Source organism: Cupressus sempervirens, chromosome 11 (assembly GCF_028749045.1).
Source record: "Cupressus sempervirens isolate cs-2001-9-10 chromosome 11, ASM2874904v1, whole genome shotgun sequence".
Taxonomy (NCBI): domain Eukaryota; kingdom Viridiplantae; phylum Streptophyta; class Pinopsida; order Cupressales; family Cupressaceae; genus Cupressus; species Cupressus sempervirens.
This window is the reverse complement of record NC_143128.1, coordinates 106,641,461-106,663,414: the sequence shown is the minus strand read 5'-3', so window position 1 is coordinate 106,663,414 and position 21,954 is coordinate 106,641,461. Positions and strand designations below refer to the sequence as shown.

The window sequence follows — 21,954 nt, the reverse complement described above, 5'->3', positions numbered from 1 at the left end:
TGTACATCACTGCTAACAGCCTGAGAGCTCTATTTTAGAGGTTATTTGGGAAGCCTTGCATCAAGAGCTGAAAGACATCATTGGAAGATGATCATGGGAAACCAGTTTCTTTAAGAAAATTGTTTATTTCTCTTTTTTAATGTAGCCAAGTTCTGAGACAGTTATTAATATGAGTATTGAATCAATCAATATATATCTTGCACCATTCAAACAAGCATTTCAGCATCATGCTATTTCCTATTGAGAATTAAATAAACTTAATTTCTAGAAGTTCAGATTTGTTGCACAGTTAATGTATGTTATTCACAGCTATCGGTAAACTCAACTGAAACTACATTCACTAGCAATATAGAGTTAGCCAAGTGTTTGATAAAATGCTGAACTACTGAATTTGTCAAGAAATTGGAGTTGTTGAAGTTAAAGCCAGGACCGGGTCATTACACATGTGCTGACTTGGAACCAAGCGAATGTTTTGGATTTGCTGGCAGTATGTTTTACTCACCATTTTTGTCTTGGCACTTGTGTGTATCTATGTTATGCTGGAAGTAAATAACGTCCAGTTATGACTCTATTTGCATTGGCCGTTTTTTTTTTTGAGGTCTTCAGTTCTCATGCTCTCATCAATGATCCTCTTTATGAAGTTAACGGTTCATATTTTATTCATTGCCACGTGTCTTTGTAACTGCCGTTGCTTGAAGTGGACAGGCGCCCTTTAGCTGCAAAGCATCGTCTCTTTCTTTGCCATTGAGATTTAATCATTTAAACACGGTTTTCATGTATCAAGCTGCTGTAGCATGACAGTCTCTTTGATAGAGATTATACATTCAGCTCTGAGAGTTTATGTGCAGTTCTTCAATTATTTTTGATGTAACAGTATTTTTAAGTGAGCCCTATTTTGATCACACAATACAGAAGTGCTGAAGTTTTGTATTGCAGTTCTGATATTGTTCTTAGTGAGATTCTGGTACTGATTTTGAGAATCATAACTCTTGTATTTCGACTGGTCTTTGCAAGACTGTGAGTCAGACCTATCAATTGATTTCTTTGAAGAATTCAATCATGGCAAGCATCTACTATCAATGATGAAGTATCATGCTACGAAATGGTTTATTTTTCTATATTTCTTGCATTTCTTTGCATATATAAATTATAGTACATATAAGTATATATATATATACACACATCCATACACACCCAAAAAATCCCCAAAAAATCACACATCCGCACATCAGTATCCGGCACCGGCATCAGCATCAGAACCAGCATCGGTAACTTAGGTGATTAGTGATTAGAAGCTTACTCAGTAAAACCTAATTTTTGTTCCTCAAGGCCTAATATAAGTTTACTACAGGATTTTAATCCCAAGAACAAACCAACTGCTCTGACGAAAAGGGGGACAGACACCTTTAAAAGCATATTGGAGAAAATATGACTACCTACTAGTTTCAACAGATTCACTCAATACCACCTAATTTTTGTTTCTCAAAGCCAAATAAATTTACTACAGGATTTTAGTCCCAAAAACCTTGGATACCGATTCGCAGCCTGGAAGTGGAAGCGGAGGCATGGGGAAAATGGCCGGAAGCTTCCACAGACCTCCAAATACACAGAAGCTTTATCGTCTGAGCTTTATCCTTATGATCTTTGAGTTTTATCCTTAATCCCTTACATTTTCCTCAATATGTCTATGGGCAGCAGAAGGCTATATATTATTGCCTTTGGTTTTTGCAGAAGTCACAGTTCTTAACGTCATATCATGGCCCCACTCACCATTTTCGCTGCCTTCACTTACCATTATTCGCTGCCTTCCACTTGTTTGTGCATATGTTAACCTATCCTTCGTACTCCTTTTCTTTTCTTTTCTTTGCCGAAAAACCAATGTCGGGTAAAAGTAAATTGTTTCTCTTGGTTTGTATCCACTCCTTCGATCTATTTGGTTTTTAGCCTTGTATATTTTTGCCCGCCTATATCTTCCAACTTCCTTATATCCAATGAATCTGATCGACACCCTTTATTTATATTTGGTGCCAGGGTTTCAAAGGAAACGTTACCAATCAAAGACCATCGTGGATGGGTAGGGTGGTGATCGAGACACAAGTAGCATTTTCGGGTTAAATGGGTAGGTGATTATGTTTTATGGAAACCAATTCAACAAAACCTTATAATATATATATATATATATATATATATATATATATATATATATATATATATATATATATATATATATATATATATATAGTATGTTAATTAATTCTATAATAATATCTATAATGTTAATATAATATATGTATTTAATTTGCTTTTCATGTACATAGTATAACTTTGCGTGTGTGTGTGTGTGTATACACGTATCCATATGTATCTGCATCCCCCCCCCCAAAAAAAAAAAAATCCCACTTTCTGCATCCACGTGTGGATCCACATCCGAATCGGTGACTAATCCAAAAACAAACACTGCTGAGAGCTTTCTAAAGCATATTGGAGAAAATATGATGCCTAAATTTTTTATGCTATCAGACATAATCAATGAACCAACCTACCCTATGGCAAGCACTAAAATACATGATAAATAAACAATAGAAACACATGTACTACATTTCCTAACTTTTATTTAGTATATATTAAAAACTTGGGTACTTCAAAATAATGCATGTAATAGAGCAATTCCATAATGCTATTACTTCTTGAAAAGGCAGATTCACCTACAAAAAAGTAGATTAATTCAAACACATACTAGGTCCAATCAACCTCCTTGCACCAAATAAATCACTACAAAATGTCAATCTATTCTGAAATTAAACAAAAATCAACCAGCATATTATGGTATTGGAGATGATTACAGGATCTAATCGTCGTGTAAAATGCCTCTGAATGATAATATCTGCCATCGCCTGAAACAACAAATAAAATCAAATCAGAGGTTTTCCTTATCATCTAACAAAAGAAGCAGTCCAACCATGAATCAACAAAATGAATACTTATGGGTCTGATGAAGTTGGAAATAGACTCAATTCCTTAATTTCACTAAAATTAACAAATTTAAATTCAGAAAAAAAGGAACAATAATATGCAAACATACAAAAAAAGATACAGAGGCAATCGTTCTAATCTTTCCATAAGCAATAAGTTGAGCTATAAGGTCTACCAGAAAGTTAAGGTATTGATTTTAAGATTATGCTAAGTTATTTGTGATAAAGAAACATTACAGAGCTATGGAAGAATTGTCAATAAGAATTTCAAAGCACAGAGGCAGGAAAGTCAATTGCCAAGAAGATAGAAAGAGAACTATCACGTCCCTCTTGTTTGCTGGAACAGTGATTATGTTATGATTTGATGCCCTAGATGTTATATTTCTTGTTTTCATGAAACAATTCTTATGTTATGATCTGATGCCCTAGATGCTGTATTTCCTGTTTTTACGAGCTAGTGGTAATGTTATTATTCAATGCCCTAGATGTTATAATTCTTGCTTTTCACGGAACAGTAGTCCAGATTGTATGAGAGAAATGGTACTATGTTATTTTCATAATCTAGAGTTAGAATTTGATTTAATTCACACGTGTTATGATCGATATGACGATTTCGGACTAACTAGAGTTCTTGACTGAGTGGTTGCAAAAGAGAATCACCCTTCAAGGAGGGAGGGAAAGTATCACCATGCATGGGAAGCAAATATGGTCGTCAGCCTTAAGCTAGCTGAATCTCCGAACTAGTAAGTTATAACTAAGTTGAGATTGATAGTAACTCTAGTTGGTGGAGTTGACCAAAACCCTAGTTGATTTTACTTCGTTAGTTGTCGAGTTGACAATATCCTTGGCATTAGGGCCTTATGTCTTGGTCTAGACCTCTGGCTGAATCTCTGAACTAGTAAGTTATGACTAAGTTGAAAATTGATACTAAGTCTAGTTAATCGAGTTGACTAGAACCCTAGTTGTTTTTACTTCATCGGTAGTTGAGTTGATAGTATCCTTGTCATTAGCAACCTTATGGCTTGGTCTGGACCTCTGGCTGAATCTTTGAGCTGGTAAATTATGACGAAGTTGAGATTGATACTAAGAATAGTTATTGGAGTTGACTAGAACCCTAGTTTTTACTTCATCAGTATTTGAGTTGATAGTATCCTTGTCGTTAGGAGTCAGGACCTTACGTCTTGGTCTAGACCTTTGGCTAGTCTTTTTCTTTATTAAGATGTAAGGTAACAATCCTTTTTGCATTATTGTTATAATGTATGTTACATCCCAAAATTTTGACCTATCTAAAAATTAATTATAGTCGTTATGATGATTAGTTAAAAAATATTGTTTTTCCTTGCTCGTGTGAAAGGGGTAGTTATATTTAACCGTTGTTTCATATGAATTCGGTTATTATCAATTATTATGTATAATTGCTTATTGATGATTAAAGTTAGCCATTAATTGTCATATGTTAATGATGGTAGTTAGCAGATGCTTGTTTACTGAATGATGGTAGTTAACTATTTTCTTTGAAACTATCTGTGTTATATGTTGGTATGGATTTATCATGAAGAACTTATTATTGTGGAAAATGTTGCACAGGGTTGCAGGAGCAGACGAAAGGGAGAAAGCATTGCTTAACGGGATCTACGGAATGGGGCACTACTTTAGTTTATTTATCCAATCAACAAGTATGACCTCTAACTACCTTGGTAAGGACCTACGACTACATAATAGGGTACATACATTGGTCATGCATGAGCTACTTGGATAACATATAAAATATATAAATATTTAAACATAACCAAAATTCGTACCTTTGATGATTTATGTTGGCATCCTCATCATTTCATTATAAATATATATAAATGCACATATGTATAAAGGTATGATGCCACTATGGTGTTAAATTATCCAAGCTCATCTCTATTAACGTACGTATACATACATACATATATATATATATATTGAGGACATGAAGATAAAATAAATTCTCTAAATTATGCACATATATAGTTATGCGTATCCTAATAGATATGACCTTGGACACAATAATAATATGATGACATCATTAGAAAATTTTATATATATAAATTCTTATTTTAATGAGTCCTTCGAATTCTGTTTTTAGTGATAAGTCTCTGTGAGGGACGATGAGTACACTTGGAGGTATTTCTTTCTTTTGGAATCGGTGAACCAAGAAGCCGATGTTCTTGTTTATAACTGTCATCTTGAGCCATGGCTTTAGTTCAAGCCTTCTCTTGCATAGACATATATTTTTGACTACATTCCTTTCAACTTAACATCAATACTACTCTCCTCTTTTTCTTTTCTTTCGTGTTCTTACTCCTATACGACCCCCGATATTGAAAGTGAAACTAAGCTTCTTGTTTCTTTTGACGAGGAACTCTATATCAGACCTTCGTTTTGGCAAACCAAATCATTGAGAACAAGCCAGTCGGGATTAATTGAATTCATTCCGTCATTGATCAGGTTATGTGGATTACTTCTATTCTCTTATCTGGTATATATATTGCATCTGAAATCTAGATGCAAGTGGGTTTTAAGGATTGCCAATGTTATTTCCTCAATGCATGACTGTGAAGTAAAAGATGACTAATGAATAGTTCATTCGATCAAGCTTACCTTTAAATCTAACCATGTTTGAATCTAAAACAGAATGAATATGCAATGTTTATGTTTTTATTCTCGAATCAACTTGTCTTTTATTTCTGAAATATAGTTCTCTGATTTTTTTGAGAGAAGTCCTTGAGTCAAAAGGACGGCTTCGTGCCAGTAATAAATTATCAACTTTCTCTTAGCTGAGTTTCAGCAAATGAATTGATTTTATTAATAAACAAACACCAAGGACTCACCCTAGCTGGATGGCCAAGAAAGAGGGTGAAGAGGTAGAAAGGAAGCTCTGCAAAAACAAGGAATGCGAATCAGATTTGATATGATAACTCAAACTTTAAGAACTATCCAATAAGCTCATGCATATCCAATCTACTTACCCTGTTGTCAAGTCGAGCAGTGGTGATCGAGTATTATAAACCCACCTAAAACCTTGGCCAAGGTCGTTAAAGGCATGCTTGTCTTCTATAGATAACATGATGTCGGTGGAGCCTGTTAATCAGACATGCCCATCTATTACTGAGTGGACATTCTAAACACAGATACAACTCAGATGGCTGGACTAATAGTGCCCCAAGCCTAGCCCAGCGGTAGGAAGAGACTTTCTTGTCAAAAGATTGTGTGGGGATTGATGAGGTCCATGGTTGGGAGGTTAAGCCTAAGCTAATGCTTCTCCTCTTATCCGAAAGCCGAGGCTTGCACAACAATTATGACACTCTTCAGTTAGATTATGTATATTCTTCTACCATTCGTTTCTATGCATTTACTTTCTCTTGTAATTATTGAATATTGTAGAATTGATGGTAATGATTTAAGTTCTTTTGTTATTATAATCAATTATTTCAGTTGGTTGTTCATTTAGTTAATTTCACACGAAATGGAATTAAAGATGTTTACTTCGGTAATTTGGTTTGAAGTATTGTTTTCATATCTGCTTTAATTCAGATTATAGCTTTATGTTTTTAGATTAGCAAATTCGTCTGTTACAATGTACTTAATAAAAAAATACACTATATATATATATATATATATTGTAAATATCAAAATATACAAAGATATATATAATTGGTTAACATTTTATTATTAAAATATATAAAGATATATATAATTGGTTAACATTTAATTATAGCCCTTATACAAATTAAAACCCCCATCTCAATTAATTACATTATAAATTCCTTTAATGAAATGTTTGGTTAACATTCTATATAAAAATGCTTAGAAATAAATTTCCCAAAGTTTACATGGTATTCAAACCTTTTTGGAATAATATGAACAAAGGCAAGACAATTAGCTGGAAAATAAAAAATAAAAAAGAAGAAAAACACACTCGTGCATTTACAATGAAAGGAAAATAGGGTGGGTGCAAGCTATAAAAACATTGGGTTTTTTCTTTTATTTAAGGATATACATGGTGGTAACAAAGGAAAAATGCATAAGCAAAGAAATGGTGTGAGTAGGAAGAAGCGACTGCAAGAGGAATTGGCATAGATAAGGGTTTTTTAGCTGGTCTTTTCCTCAAATCCTTCACAACTTCACAAAAATGGCTGCCTTTGCTCCACCATTATTTCTTCTTATTATAGCATTTCTCTAGAATGTGAGTTTAAAAAAAATAGAGATAAAAAGGAAATGGTTCCGTTGGTCTTCAATCTTTAAAATGGATGTATTTTCGTCTTCTATTCTTCTTAATAGTGCATTCCAATTTGGAGTTGGGTTATTAAAGTTAAAGAAGAAAAGGTTTTCTATCAAAATCTACTCCAATTTTTTGTAGCAATTATTTTGTTGATGTTATGCATATAGCAAGCATAAAAAATTTAATCAGATTTAGTAGAAACGAACTTGTGCTCAAAAGGGGAATGTCACAGCATTGTTTGCATTTCCAGTGGCTTAGAAATTCACAGCACTATACCCTCTTGAATTTTTAAGAGTTTAAACTCAAGCCATAGTGATTCTCCAAAATCTCTTCACTCCTAATTGTCTGTAGAATTAACAGCACTATACTTTTTAAAAGATTTAAGAAAATTACACTCAAACCTCTGCAAGTTTTCGTATTTTCTTCACTCCTAGTTGGCTGTAGAATTTAACAGCCCTACACTTTATTAAATATTTGAATTTTTAATAGATTACATTCAAATCCTAGCAGATTTTCTTGTTCTCTTCACTCCTAGTTGGTTGCAGAAATAAAAGCACTGTACTTCTTTAAGGATTTAAGGAACTATGTTAAAAGCCTCACAATTCTGAATTATAATTTTATTTCAGTCAATTATTGTTTATCATTAAAAATGTATACCATTCTTTCAATATGACCTCACTATTAGTTTAGGGCCGTGAAGCCGAAAATTATTAATTAGGAGCTTATCTTCATTTTGTCCTTCATTGCTATTAATAACTTCATGTGACTCAACTTGTGTGGGCAGTGGGTCATGGTATAAGGTTAAAAATAACATATTGCACTGTTCATGTCATATCTGCATGTACACATGAAAGGGTGCAGATATAGCACATTCACAAATGCATAAGACAAGATAAAGATAAGATAAAAAAATTGATGTCCAACAAGGCACCAACAAAGGGTCTAAGGGACTGCCAGAAACAAAGCAGCAACCCAGTACAAAGCAGGAGCACCAAACAGTCTCTAGAGGAAACAAGCGAACGGCAAGAAACCAAATAACCAAACAAACAACTAAACACCCAAAGTAAGAAAGAGTCGTCAAACAAGGCTACCCCGCCCACTAGCTAGTCCAATCCACTAGGAAGAAATCAAGAATCAATGGATAGGCCATTGGAGAGGAGATCCCAAGCCATCTCTGAGAGATTCTGACAACACTAGTAGAAGAAAGCCACTGCTGAATGGAAGTAGATTTGTGCTGTCTCACAGCTCTCTTAAACCCAAACTGGGGATCTGGGGCATGCTTGTTACTATGGATGGGGGAAACCACCGTGAAAAAGGAGGTGATAAGCTGGTTGAACTAGGACCTCCAGAGGAAGAGCTGCTGCAAGGTGTGGTCTCAGAGTCTCTGTGTCTCCTATAGGTAGAGCAAAAGGCATCTCTAGCCTATGTACATGAAAAAGTCACAAGAGACTATGCCTCCCGAAATAAGCAGTGAAATCTCCCTCTAATCTCATAGTATATGTGGCAGTGGAAAATGAAGTGAGCTTCTATCTCAGCCACGTCCAAGTCACAAAGCTGACAAGTCCTATCCTCCCTATCCAAATGGTGGTCATTTTGAATGCGGAGCTGATGGAGACCAATTCTGAAAGAACTAAGAGAGATATTGATGCAGAGACACTAAAACTTTCCCTTAGGATCCTTAAATGACCCACTCAACCTTTCTCACAAGGCTGCATAACAGAAGCATTCATGGTCAACCATTAGGTTTCATCATATGAACTTTATAACCAAGTCTCCACCAAGGCCTAAACCATTCTTCCAATCAGTTACCATATTTGGTCCACAAGCATTCCCTTAGTCTAATTCAATTCCATAGCACTTTACTCTTTAAACAACATATTAATAGTTCTCATAAGGTCACAATCTAAGTCACGAGGTTTGAGTTTGAGTTCGAGTTCGACTTTAACAACTATGAAGTTCAGCAAGTCCAAAAAAATTGGAAAAATATCAAAATTAAAATCGACTTATATAATTTTTAAAATTTTTGAAAAAATAAATAATAAATTAATCATAATAAAACATACCGACAATTAATATTTTACTAGTAAAAAATAAATAAAATATACATAGGATACTAAAGTTTTTCTAATTAAATAAATATACTTATTATTTAAATTTTTCTTAAGGTAAACAAAATTATTATACTTATTATTTCATTTAAAATAATAATAAATAATAAATTAAAAAATAAATAAATGTACCAAATTGATTTTAGAAAAACTCGAATATAGTAAATATACTTATTATTATTTAAATTTTTTATAAACATACATATAATATAAACATAAACTATAGAAACCTAAAAATAAAATGGAAAATTGCTGCCAGGACTTTGCTAATAGTTCTTGCCGCCACGAGGTTGTCAGGACTTGGTAAATGTTGTTGCCATTGGTAATGACCTACAACAGGTGAGACAACAGACCAAAAGCCACCGAACACTAAACACGGACGACCAATGGAGAAGGCGAACAGCGACGATTTAAGATGTGAGTTGCAGATGTTAGATGCCTTCCAAAAATTGATGCAGTTTCAAGGGAGGTTCATTTGTAAGTTTTTTTGGCCAAAAATCTGAAATAATGCTGTAATGAAATCAGAGTTGCCGAAAACTCCTTTGTCCCTCCTTGGGCACACGTATCTCCGTATCCAATTTGGAAACGTATCCAATACTGCCCGGATACATAACGAATATTGTACCCATGTCTGCCCAAAAAACCTTGATTTTCCAACCATGCCAAATACTATGGGATTTGATTTTTTAAAAGATTTGATGCTAATCTTCCCAAATTTGATTTTAAAAAACTCTAATAAAGTAAATTTTTTTTTAAATGGCTTAAACAAAGCATGCACCAAATGAAAAAGACAAATAAAATGTTTTTCTATTTCACCAACCCATTTTTTTTTGGTTATCTTCTAATGCAACTCTGCTATGTTTACATATTGTGAAGTGATAAATCAACTTGTAAATATTTATGTGTCAATATTGCTTTTAAAGTAATGAAAACCTCCTATAATAACTTAAAAACTATGTTAAATATATGTGCATGTGTTATTTATTAATGTTTTGTCCAGCCATATCCATATTGGTGGTCTTAAAAAATGGCCGTATCCATACCCAATACCGTATCTGTATTTGTATCTGTATCTGTATCCATGCAACTTTGAATGAAATATGTTTCCAAAAAAACGACAACCAAACTGCTGCCACACAAACTTTCTATTGAATTTTAGCAAACTTTTTTCATGTTTTATGGATTCGCTGAATTTCGAACCTAAAGCTGAAAATTCGGTGAACCTAGTGACTAAGGTCAGAGTCCATATCTATATTCAATCTTTGATTAGAGTCATTAACACTAATTCATCTTACCTCATTCCTTTGTGTTCTATGGATTCGCTGAATTTTGAACCTAAAGCTGAAAATTCGGTGAACCTAGTGATTAAGGTCAGAGTCCATATCTATATTCAATCCTTAATTAGAGTCATTAACACTAATTCATCTTACCTCATTCCTTTATGTTCCCTTCATTTCTCAACAATTCACTAGGTGTTCTAAACCACATTCATCCTGCAACATGCAGCATATCTTGACTTTATCTCAAGCGTTACCCTTCATCAAATCATTCTTAACTCATCTTGTAACCACTTTTATCAACCACATCTCATTCATGGTAACATGCAACTCATTCATATTAAATCAGGCATAAAAATAACTTAACTGTTCAACATTCAACACATAACCATCACTAAAGTACAAATAGGTCTATTTGTTCTTCCCCCTTTGGTAAGCGCCCTATATCAATCCATTTACATTCAATCTTTAAAGTAAACCGTGATTCCATAATACTATGTAAATCTATAAAATAGGGTTGTAAAATGCAAACAATGAACAATACTGTGATGCCAAAATACTGTTGTTGGCAGTTACATAATACCCAACTCAGACTCCAGTAACTTCTAACCATTGCTAATATTGAGAATTGCTCCTCTTAGACTGTTCATAATTAGGTTTGGAAAAACATATCCAAATCTCAAAGAAATCCAATAGTGCAATTCAATTTTATGAACTTTGCACCGAGACCTTTTTCCTACTATTGCAAATTACAGGTTCTCAACAACAATCATCAAAAGCTCATTGTTTTTCTCACATGCAAAGATCTCTGCCCATGGGCTCAACATCATTTTAAAGGGCTTTGAATCTCCTTTAAACTCCCATAGTTTCATTTCATTTCGATGACAAAAACAAAAGATACAAACAAACCCTTGACAGCAAGTCTGGAAATGGGGGTTTCTCAGCAACTTAACAAAATCCTCTTGATCTATTCTCATCGGTCATGACTATTCCTCTAATCACATTCAGAATGAAGTAATTTAGTCCTTCTATAGATTCAATGCATATTTGAGGTCATACATATCCATGCATGCAACAAAAATTGATTGAGACTAAGAAAACCAGTTTGTAACCAAATAGAGAATGCATTTAAGACAAAAGAAACCAAGCTTCATTTGTTTCTACCAAATAAATGTTACAAAATGATTTGGGACTACATTGTCACCTTCCTCACTTAATTTCCAATCATTGGAGTACATTAAAACTCTTTTCTACCATGACTGTACACTAACTGCAGTAGGGCAGCTCGAGGGTTTTCAAGTATTAACTTTACATTTTGCCCTCTAATCTGCCTTCACCCTCCAAAAAAGACCATTGCATGTTCTTTTATGAGACTATCAAATAGCTACAAGAAACCTCTTCACCTTCCACTTATCAGTTACCAACTCATCAAGTGTAATATTTGCATAATTTCCAATTTTGCAAAGTTGCATAATAGCAACTTTTACACTTTTTAAACCTTTTGCCACCATATGACATATTCTCCACCTAAGACACTTACAAATCATTCAAACTCATTTAAATGGACCTTTTACAACATTTGACAGGATCATCTACCCTTCCAGAAGTCATGGTTCACATTTGACCAATAGGATCAACCTAGGACTTTTAATGACCCTATTACATCAATGGCTTCATAACCTTACAAATGGATCAAATACATTCAATACACATTGCATTAAAACAATTACATGACAATGACAGCATAGTGACCTTGTCACCCAGTTTCTCCATATAACTAGGTCCTCCTATACCAGATACAAAGAGCGTGAGACCAGCCATGAGACAACTACGTGGGGCAGACAATAATCTCATCTTGTGATTCGAGAAAATGCTTGGCATTGAATGCCATCTTAGGATGAAAGTCCCCCAAGGGAACAGGTCCAGGTGGTATAAATATACTGTTTGTAGAAGTTTGTCCTGATATGCTTATTCAACTCATGTCGGGAGGGCAACAAATGAGACGAGGCATCCAAGGAGCAATTGAAAAGAGGAAGGCAATCAATGTCAATACCAAAAGACCCTAATAGAGCCGACATCTAAGCAAACTTGACAAGTAGGGTCTGAGAAGGCAATGGCCTTTGAAGTGCAGAAAGCTAGATATGAATATCTATGTCACCCCTCCAAGGAATCCACAAAGCCCCGCAGATGATGTAGGAACCAAACCAAACTAAAAATAGTACCAAGTCTGAAAAGATGTACCTCAAACTCTGCAAGGACAAATTTTGTGTGAGGTATACTAACTACATCTAACAATATGCCAATAGCAAGAGAGCCTGGACCTAGTCTACAAATACCCAATCCGACTCCAATAAGGACGCCCCCAAACTACGAAACCGTATAGAACAGCCGTTCTAATCAAAGTGACCAAAAGAGTCATCTTGGATCTGATGTCCTGAAAGTGGTTCTTGAAGCACACTCTCTCACAACGACCAAAGAGTTGACATGAACTTGAACTGTCAGTTGCTAACTAAATTGAGGGCCCGAAAACCTATACCCCAAATAAGTATAGAAGGAAATGATCTTGATCTCTCACCTTGGAACAAAAAGTGGAGGTAAGAGGTCTTGAGACAATTGAAGATCGTCACCTTAGTCTTGCTCAAATTCATTGTCAACTGCCATAAGCCCGCAAAAAGAATCAAGGCTATCAAGAAGTATCTTAAAGGCCTCGAGAGAGGAGGCCATGAGGATCACATTATCCGCAAAGAGCGAGATAGATATCAACACCTAGTGTAAGTAGCAATCATCACCAGGTAGGAGTGCATCGGAAGAAACTCCTCCAACTCATCAATGTAGAGTCCAAACAAAGTGGGAGACAAAGAGAACCCCTACTTCACCCCAATGGTGCCATGAGTAAAGTCAAACATCCCTTGGGGGTCCTGATGCACCAAACCAAGGTCTCATAGAGTCTCATTATGACACTCGAGAGAGCCGCCAAAATGCCAATATCCTCTAATCTCTTAAAAGGGTCATCCTAGGGATGAAATTGAACGCCTTGCAGAAATTCACAAAGTAACAGTAAATTTTCGAGGAGCAGTGACATACTTCCTCAATAATAATGAGATGTGGTCCACAGTCTAAAAATCTAGGCTAAATCCCATTTGACCCCTGGCCCTAATGTCTTGGATCAAGCTCACAGGAAAGAATGTCATGGAAAACTATGGCGTACAATTTAGAGAAAGTATGCCTAACCATGATGGTCCTGTAGTTGTTGGGATCTGGAGCCGATCTAACCTTATGTCTCAAATGGATGATGTGATGTGACTAGGAGGGGGGAGCCCAGTGCAAGCAACATATTTAGAAAATATGTGAGAAAAGGCCCTACAATCATAATGCCAAAAGCTTGAGGAGTTTCATCTAGAACCCTTCCTCCTCTCTCGCTCTTCTATTGTTTCATGGATCTAACTGCCATGCTGATGTTGGAGAAGGTGAAAAGGTTGCAATAGGGGGAGAAGTGGCAGGAGATGACAGTGAAAGGGGGCTTCCCAGGAATAATATAGAGGGTGGAGGTGTGGGAAACTAAGGAGATGTGGTCTAAGGTTGGATGGAGGGAGGATCTATGAGGGAAGAATTTTTTCCTTAAGGCTTTGGGGGATTGAAGGAGGGAGTTCCAAAGGGACCAGCTATGATAAGATATGAAGAGGCACTTCTTGTAGCAAAGGAAGTGGCAGTAGGAGTCCTTTAGTTGTCTAAAGGAGTAAGGATGGAAGGTGGAGGTTGTGCGCAACTTGCAATCTACAGTCATCATCATATCAATGGTTCATGGGGCAAGGGCACCTACAGGCAAAGGACGAGGTCCAATGGGAGATGTGATGGAGAAAAGAGAGAATGACAACCTTCTAAATGGACATGGCGAGGCTATCAAACTGGGAGGGAGTACTCCTGAGTCTTGTGATGAGGGAAGTTATCAGGAGGAAGGAGTCGTCTAAGGTGAGTGTGGAAGAAGTTTTGGTCCCCCTTGTCAACGCTAAGGAGGGTGAGAGAGGGAGGTGAAGAGGTGGAGGGGGAGGGGCAATAGGGACAAGTGGGGGTGGAGGGGGGAGGGGGAGGTGAGGAGAGGGCCTAAAAGGTGATGCAAAGGACAGTGTGGTCGGCAAGGGGAAGGCGGGTGATGGTGAAGTAGCCGAAGGAAAGAATGTGAGAGCTAGCAAGGGTGTAGTCCACAAAACTTGCAGCACCATAGTGGGGCCAATAAATAAATGATTTGGAGTCAATGAGGTTGGGCAATCCATTCAAGATAAATAAATCAAATGACTCGCATAGCTGAAGCAATAAATGGCCATATCTTGTAAGAGGACCCAAAGTAGGATGTTGTCCTCTGGAGACCAAAGGAAGGTCGGATTAGCAAAGAGGTATACATTAGATCCGAGTTCAATCATGGAATGGAGTCTGCAAGTCCCTAGTCTATGCATTGAAGTCATTGATGATAATAATGCCTCCCAAGTTGGAAAACCTAATAATGTTGTCAAATAGGTCCATGAATGGGGCCCCTCCTGCCCATTATGTATAGCATATGGGGAGGAGGCTGGTGAAAAGTAGCACATTGCAATTAAAAGGTCCCTAGGGTGAGAAGTCATTGGGTGCTCACGAGCTCACATAAATCTAGTAAAACTATCTGAATGAACCACTAAAGTTGCATTTGAAAACCTGCTACTAAAAAGTGAAGAAAAACATCCACATAACCCTTTACTCACCCATGTTGACAAGCAAAGTAAATATTTTATGACCATTCAACCTAATCTCTAAATTATCATTTTATATAACCGTTGTAACAACAAGTTGGTTTATTAAACAGCCATGAATATGTAATAAACATGTTTGGTTATGCTTCTAGCAATACCACTTATTCAAACATTTGACATTTCAACAAACACTTGGCAGACAACCCAATTATCACTGAATATATGGTATTTAATATTCTGAAATACAGTATTGGAAAATGCAAGGATCGTTCACAAATTAAGTTAACTTTAGCTTTATACATTGCTCAAATAAATATCAAGGACTACTATATAAATCTACCATGTGAATTTGCACATTTAAACCTGAAACAAAAATGGCTCACATCAAATTCTGAATTTATTTATTAACTTAGTATGCTTCAAACAATTCCCGCTTGCAATCAAATAAATATTTTATCACCAACAAAATCACAAATGTCCAACCTTGAGAAATCCAAAACAAAAATTACCAGAGATCAAAGATGTAAATTACCAAACTCCCCAAGATAGAATTGCCCTATCAGCCACAATCAATACAGTAAGAGAAGACAATGAATTATTCCAACCAACAATCACTCTTTAGCCACAGAGAATACAATAGAAAAGATTCAACCAATATCCCAAAATATAACTAAATCACTATACTTCAGCAGTGATTCAAAACAATTCTTTGAAACTAATTCACAATACCTCAGCCGTGAATTAAAAATCACTTCTCAGCATCAAAACCCTTATATCTCAGCAAGGGCATCAAAAATCAGAACCTCAGAAAAAGCCACAAAGGCAACAAAAGCAAATAAATATCCAAACATGTTTTTCTCAACAAATGGACTTGTATTTAAAACCTCCAGATTCCCTTTTGTTGCCAAAAAGTATCTTCACTCAAGAAGCTTCGCCACATAACATTAATTAGAACCATTAGATTCTTTCACTTAACTTGGCTTAGCTAATTAATAAATGGCTCTTTCCAATGACAACTCAACCTTCAACTTGAGTGAAATTATAAATTTAAATTATAACTTTATAATAAATCATTTAATTATTTAATAATAATTTGGCCACTAAAAATATAATAACTCCCAAAATACTCATCAATTTAATATGTTGTCTGAGATAGGAGTCGTACACCTATTATTTCTCACATAATTCAATTTCTTGGTCTCTGCCACTTCTCGGCAAGGCCAAAAAAAAAAAAATTCTAGGCAAATATCGGAGAGAAATCAGCAACTTCTTAGGAAAATATCAGGAATTTAAAAAATGACTTTAATTTAATTTAAAATGCTTTTTTTTCACAAAATTCAATGAGTAAACAAACCAAACAAGCTGATCTAGATATATATAAATGCAATAAGTAACAAAATCACATCCTCATATAGAATGCAAATGTCGTCACAGACTCTGTTATTTGAAACAAGCTACAAATAGTAAATACCAAATTGTCTTTGTCAAAATATAAGCAAATACAAATGTCAATTCAATATGAAACTAGTCTAACTCTACATCTTCCTCTTCCCCATCCCAATAGTTCTAGTAAAAACTATGGGAGAGGGAGGGGGCCATTTGCTTGGAAAGAGCTTTGAATCCGCTCCTAATCTGCCGGAAATCACTATAAATCAATGCCAAACATGTAGGTCCTGCTCCAAAACCCTTCTCCTCCACCCAAGACGCCAAATGCAGCAAATGAAACAATGAAATGTTGTTTTTTATAACCGCAGGTTTATATTGGACATCACTCATGAGAAAAGTTCAAGTTATCGCGAGAAATTGACAATGTATCGCCAACTTCTCGCAGCGATAAGTTGAAAATCTCGCCACACTTATCGGCAATAAAACGGCGATATTTTAATCTATGATTTCTCCGTGTGACCAAATGCAATTTTCAAAAATAGAAAGGGTCCATCTCAATCAACATTCGACTTACCAAAAATAGTAAGTACACAAAACTAAGCCCAAACGAAGTCCAATCTGAGCCAAACAAATACCAACCTGTAGCTTACTGAACTGTGGAGAAGACAAGACCCTCCCAAGCCAAGCCACTACCTCAAAAGACCCTCTATCCACAATTATTAGCCTACAAGGATCACAATAATAGGCTAATCCCTAAAAATCCAATGCTAGCAATAATGGGGACATTACAGTCCTTCTTCCCCAAGATTGCTTGTCCTCAAGCAATTTGGCAACACAGTGAACTCCAGCCTCCACCTGGATCCCAATGAAGAAGTGCGTCACAACCCTTTCGGCACTAAACCAACTAGAAACCAACATCATAATGACCAACCACATGTCCTGCAACATAGCACCCAAAACTTGTGTTGATAATGTAGTTGTCAAAATGTCACCAAAAGGCAACTCCATAGAAGATCTGTGCATCCTCTTATTCCCTGTATCTACCCACAATATATATTGGATAGAATCCTGATCACCACCAACAATTTCTGCAAAAGATGTAGCTACAAGAGAACCATTTGCACTCATGCCAATTGTATCAATAATAGGTATAGCCATGTCATAATATGTTGTCACAGGAACATCACCAACTGTCGCAACAAAGAACTGAACCGAGTCTGCAGATGGTGAAAACTGAGTCCAACTCCTCTTAGGTGAGTGATCAATATCAACCTCAAATTGCGGATTGTCATAAGACAATATTGCATCCATGTCAAATATAGGATTATCCATGAAGTGAACCTCACCACTGTGCTAATCTGAACTATAACATGACTTTGCCTCGACACCACCCACCTCATCATCATTGACATGTGTGCTATCATAAGGGCAGACATCTACAACCACTACATGCATACTACTAAACTCCTCGCTAGATGGCTCAACCGACACATAAGTGGCTTCTAATATGACAATATCCTCACATGCTTCTACTCTCACTATTATTGCATCGCCATCAAATACATGATCCTGGGAGCTCATGCCAACAACTGCATCATCTGACTCAACCTGATATGAATTCTCATCACATTCCACCATAACTGTACCCAACTCATGTGGTGTCTCATAAGAAATGTCCCGCGCATTTGTAGCCGCAACTATATCATCACATTTTTCTCTTCAAAAAAGTGATATCATGCTCTGCTCAAATCAAGGAATTGAAATCAGTCAGGTCATCCGTTTGTGATTTTGATTCACCAGCCAACTATTTCACAATACCTTGTATCTCAGATTCTCCATCCCTAGATGGAGAAGTACGCCCTTTGCGGGTATAATGAATACCAAACATCCTATCACCATCTATAATGTTGAAAACCGAATCTCCAAAACAAAGGACCAATCAAACTGAGCCCAATTCCTGCAGGCTGGCAAGAAATTGCTCTGATACTACTGTAATAAACCTGTTTGGTTATGCTTCTAGCAATACCATTTATTCAGAGATTTGACATTACAGCAAACACTTGGAAGACAACCCAATTATCATTGAATATATGGTATTTAATATTCCGAAACACGGTATTGGAAAATGCAACAATTGTTCACAAATTCCGTTAACTTTAGCCTTATACATTGCTCAAATAAATATCAAGGACTAATATATAAATCTGCCATGTGAATTTGCACATTTAAATCTGAAACAACAAATGGCTCACATCAAATTCTGAATTTATTCATTAACTTATTATGCTACAATTCCCACTTGCAATCACATAAAGATTTTATCACTAGCAAAACCACAAGCATCCAACCTTGAGAAATCCAAATCAAAAATTACTAGAAATCAGAAATGTAAATTACCAAACTCTCCAAGATAGAATTGTCCTCTCAACCATAGTCAATACACTAAGAGAAGACACTATATTATTCCAACCAACAACCGCTCTTCAGCCACAGAGAATGTAATAGAGAAGATTCAACCAATATCCCAAAATATAATTAAATCACTATACTTCATCAGTGATTCAAAACAATTCTCAGAAACTAATTCACAATACCTCAGCTATGAATTAGAAACCACTTCTTCGCATCAAAACCCTTATACCTCAGCAAGGGCATCAAAAATTAGAACCTCAGAAAAAGCCAGAAAGGCAACAAAAGCAAATAAATATCCAAGCATATTTTTCTCAACAAATGGGCTTGTATCTATAACCTCTAGATTCCATTTTATTGCCAAAATGTAATTTCGCTCAGAAAGCTTCACCACACAACATTAATTAGAAGCTTCCATTAGATTCTTTCACTTGACTTGGCTTAACTAATTAATAAATGGCTCTTTCCAATGACAACTCAACCTTCAACTTTAGTGAAATTATAAAGTTAAATTATAACTTTATAATAAGTCATTTAATTATTTAACAATAATTTGGCCACTAAAAATATAATAACTCCCAAAATATTTATCATTTAAAATAGGAGTCGTACCTATTATTTCTCCATGTGACCAAATGCACTTTCCAAAAATAGAAACGGTTCATCTCAATCAACACCCGACTTACCACAAATAGTAAGTACACAAAACTAAGCCCAAACGAAGTCCAATCTAAGCCAAAAAAAGACAAACCTATAGCTTATTGAATTGTGGAGAAGACAAGACCCTCCCAAGCCAAGCCACTGTCTCAGAAGACCCTTTATCCACAATAATTAGCCTACAAGGATCACAATAATAGGCTAATCCCTAAAACTCCAATGCTGGTGAAAATGGGAACATTACAGGATACTCAATTAAATTGTTTATTGGAAATTATATACTTGACAAATGTAACACCGAGAATGTTAGAGGGACTTCAATATTATTAGGTACTCTAGATTTGAAGTTGGGACTAGTTGAGTCTCAAATCATAAGCGAGCATGAGCTAATCCTTGAGGTGGGTATATTAGATGCATAACCTAAGTCTGAAAGGGTGATGAACTTGACTGCATGGTTAACCGTGATGGCAACTACAAACCTTGGCAGAGGTACACTATGTTAAGTTAGTGATAGTGAGTTCAATTGTTCTAGATATATAGCCCAGTCAAAGGTCATACTAGTTAGGATAATCTATATTATATAACTGACTTGTCGTATAGGAACATCTGCCAAATTCAGACAACTTATTTCGTCACCCTATTTACACCACTACAAAGGGTTGGGCCACTTCAAATAGTAAGTTTGGCAACAGGGATCAGTAGATTGGTGGTTGGGTGTGTCATGTTCCCTTTTCAAAATAATTTAAAAAATTAATAATTTTTGCCAAGGTTGGCGAGGTCAAAAGAAAAGTTTTAGGACAAGGGGCTAATTTTTGGAAATAGATAGATTAATAAATGTTAAATATTATTAAATTATATCTTATTCACCCCTCTTGGTCAGAGTTAAGGTTATGCCCTCTTTACAGGGGTTTGGAGACATTTCAAGGTCATTCTAGAACTTGATTTTTGCTCATTGCTTTGTTGTTCTTCAAAGGGTGCCAAATCTGTGGAGAAGGAGACCTAAAGACAGGAGTTTGCAAGTTTCCAAGAAGGCTAAGGATGGGAGTTTGAGGCTGCAGCCTTTTTTCTGTTAAAATAGAGCTGAATATATGTCTTGGGTCATGATTCTACTTCTGTGATAGATTGTTAGTGTTTTATGGTGTTTTCGGGCTATTTTTTGTTGTTTTCGAGGACCCGAAGAGCATTGTATTTGTCCTCCGTTTTTGCAGTTGCTGTGTAAACTCTTTGCAGATCTGGAAATGTCATTTTTTAGGCCGTTATGCTGGCAAAATTTCTGTAAAAATGTCTACTTTCAGATTTATCAATAATATGTGAAGCTATAAAAAATTTCGGCTCTATTTCGGGCATAACCAATTTGGGTTTATTTGAGAAATTATATAATCTTTCTAAGTGTTGTTTGTTTAATTTAAAAATCTGATTAGAGAATGCAAATATGATGTAAAAAATCAGAAAGGGGACATTCCAGGGCGAAAAAACCTGGTGATAGTTTCCCTCCAAAGTTACATTGGATCACAAGAAAGCTTGGAATGAGAAACTTCAAGCCCATGAGACATGGTAAATCCTAACCCTACCTTATACTTCTTTTGAGAATTGTTTAACTGATTTATGATAACTTATTGTTATGTTGATTTGTATTTCTTTATTATTAAAAAAAATTGTACTGTTATGATTAGAAATGTTCTATATGTTAGATTTTACTACAACTCTTGTAATTCCTTTTGGTTCTTATTTTATACTATCATTTCATAAATTAATTGCATGTTACAACAACCTTCAAAACAATGGAAATGGAATTTTATTCAATGATAAATGCTAGACCATAGTCATGCATGGGTAGAGAAATATATTCTTGAGATTACTGTTACATCCCAATTTTTGCCCTAAAATTTTAAACTAATTATAGCCATTGAACCCAATTTATTTCTTCATGTTCATGTGTATTTGAATTAGTTCATTATAGCCGTTGTTATAACATGTTAGTTATAGCCAATACTTATTCCTTCGTGTTCATGTGAAATTGAAGTAGTTAATTATAGCCGTTGTATCGATCTAATTATCATATGAAGTTGAGTTAGTTAATTCTAGCCGTTGTATTAATTTATTCATGATCATGTGAAATAGAGTCAGTCAATTGTAGCCATTGTACATATATGATGAACAAGTCAGTTATTA

General features: G+C 35.5%; 1 protein-coding gene across 2 annotated transcripts in view; it reads right to left on the bottom strand.

The window, feature by feature from the left end:
- Positions 1-21,954, bottom strand: part of LOC149528437 (transglycosylase) — a 99,093-nt gene that overhangs the window by 59,599 nt on the left and 17,540 nt on the right. For both annotated transcript variants that reach the window (XM_089811881.1, XM_089811880.1), the window contains one exon: positions 2,844-2,894. In XM_089811881.1, coding sequence (XP_089668007.1) covers positions 2,844-2,894 — 51 coding nt within the window. The remainder of the gene's footprint in view (positions 1-2,843; positions 2,895-21,954) is intronic.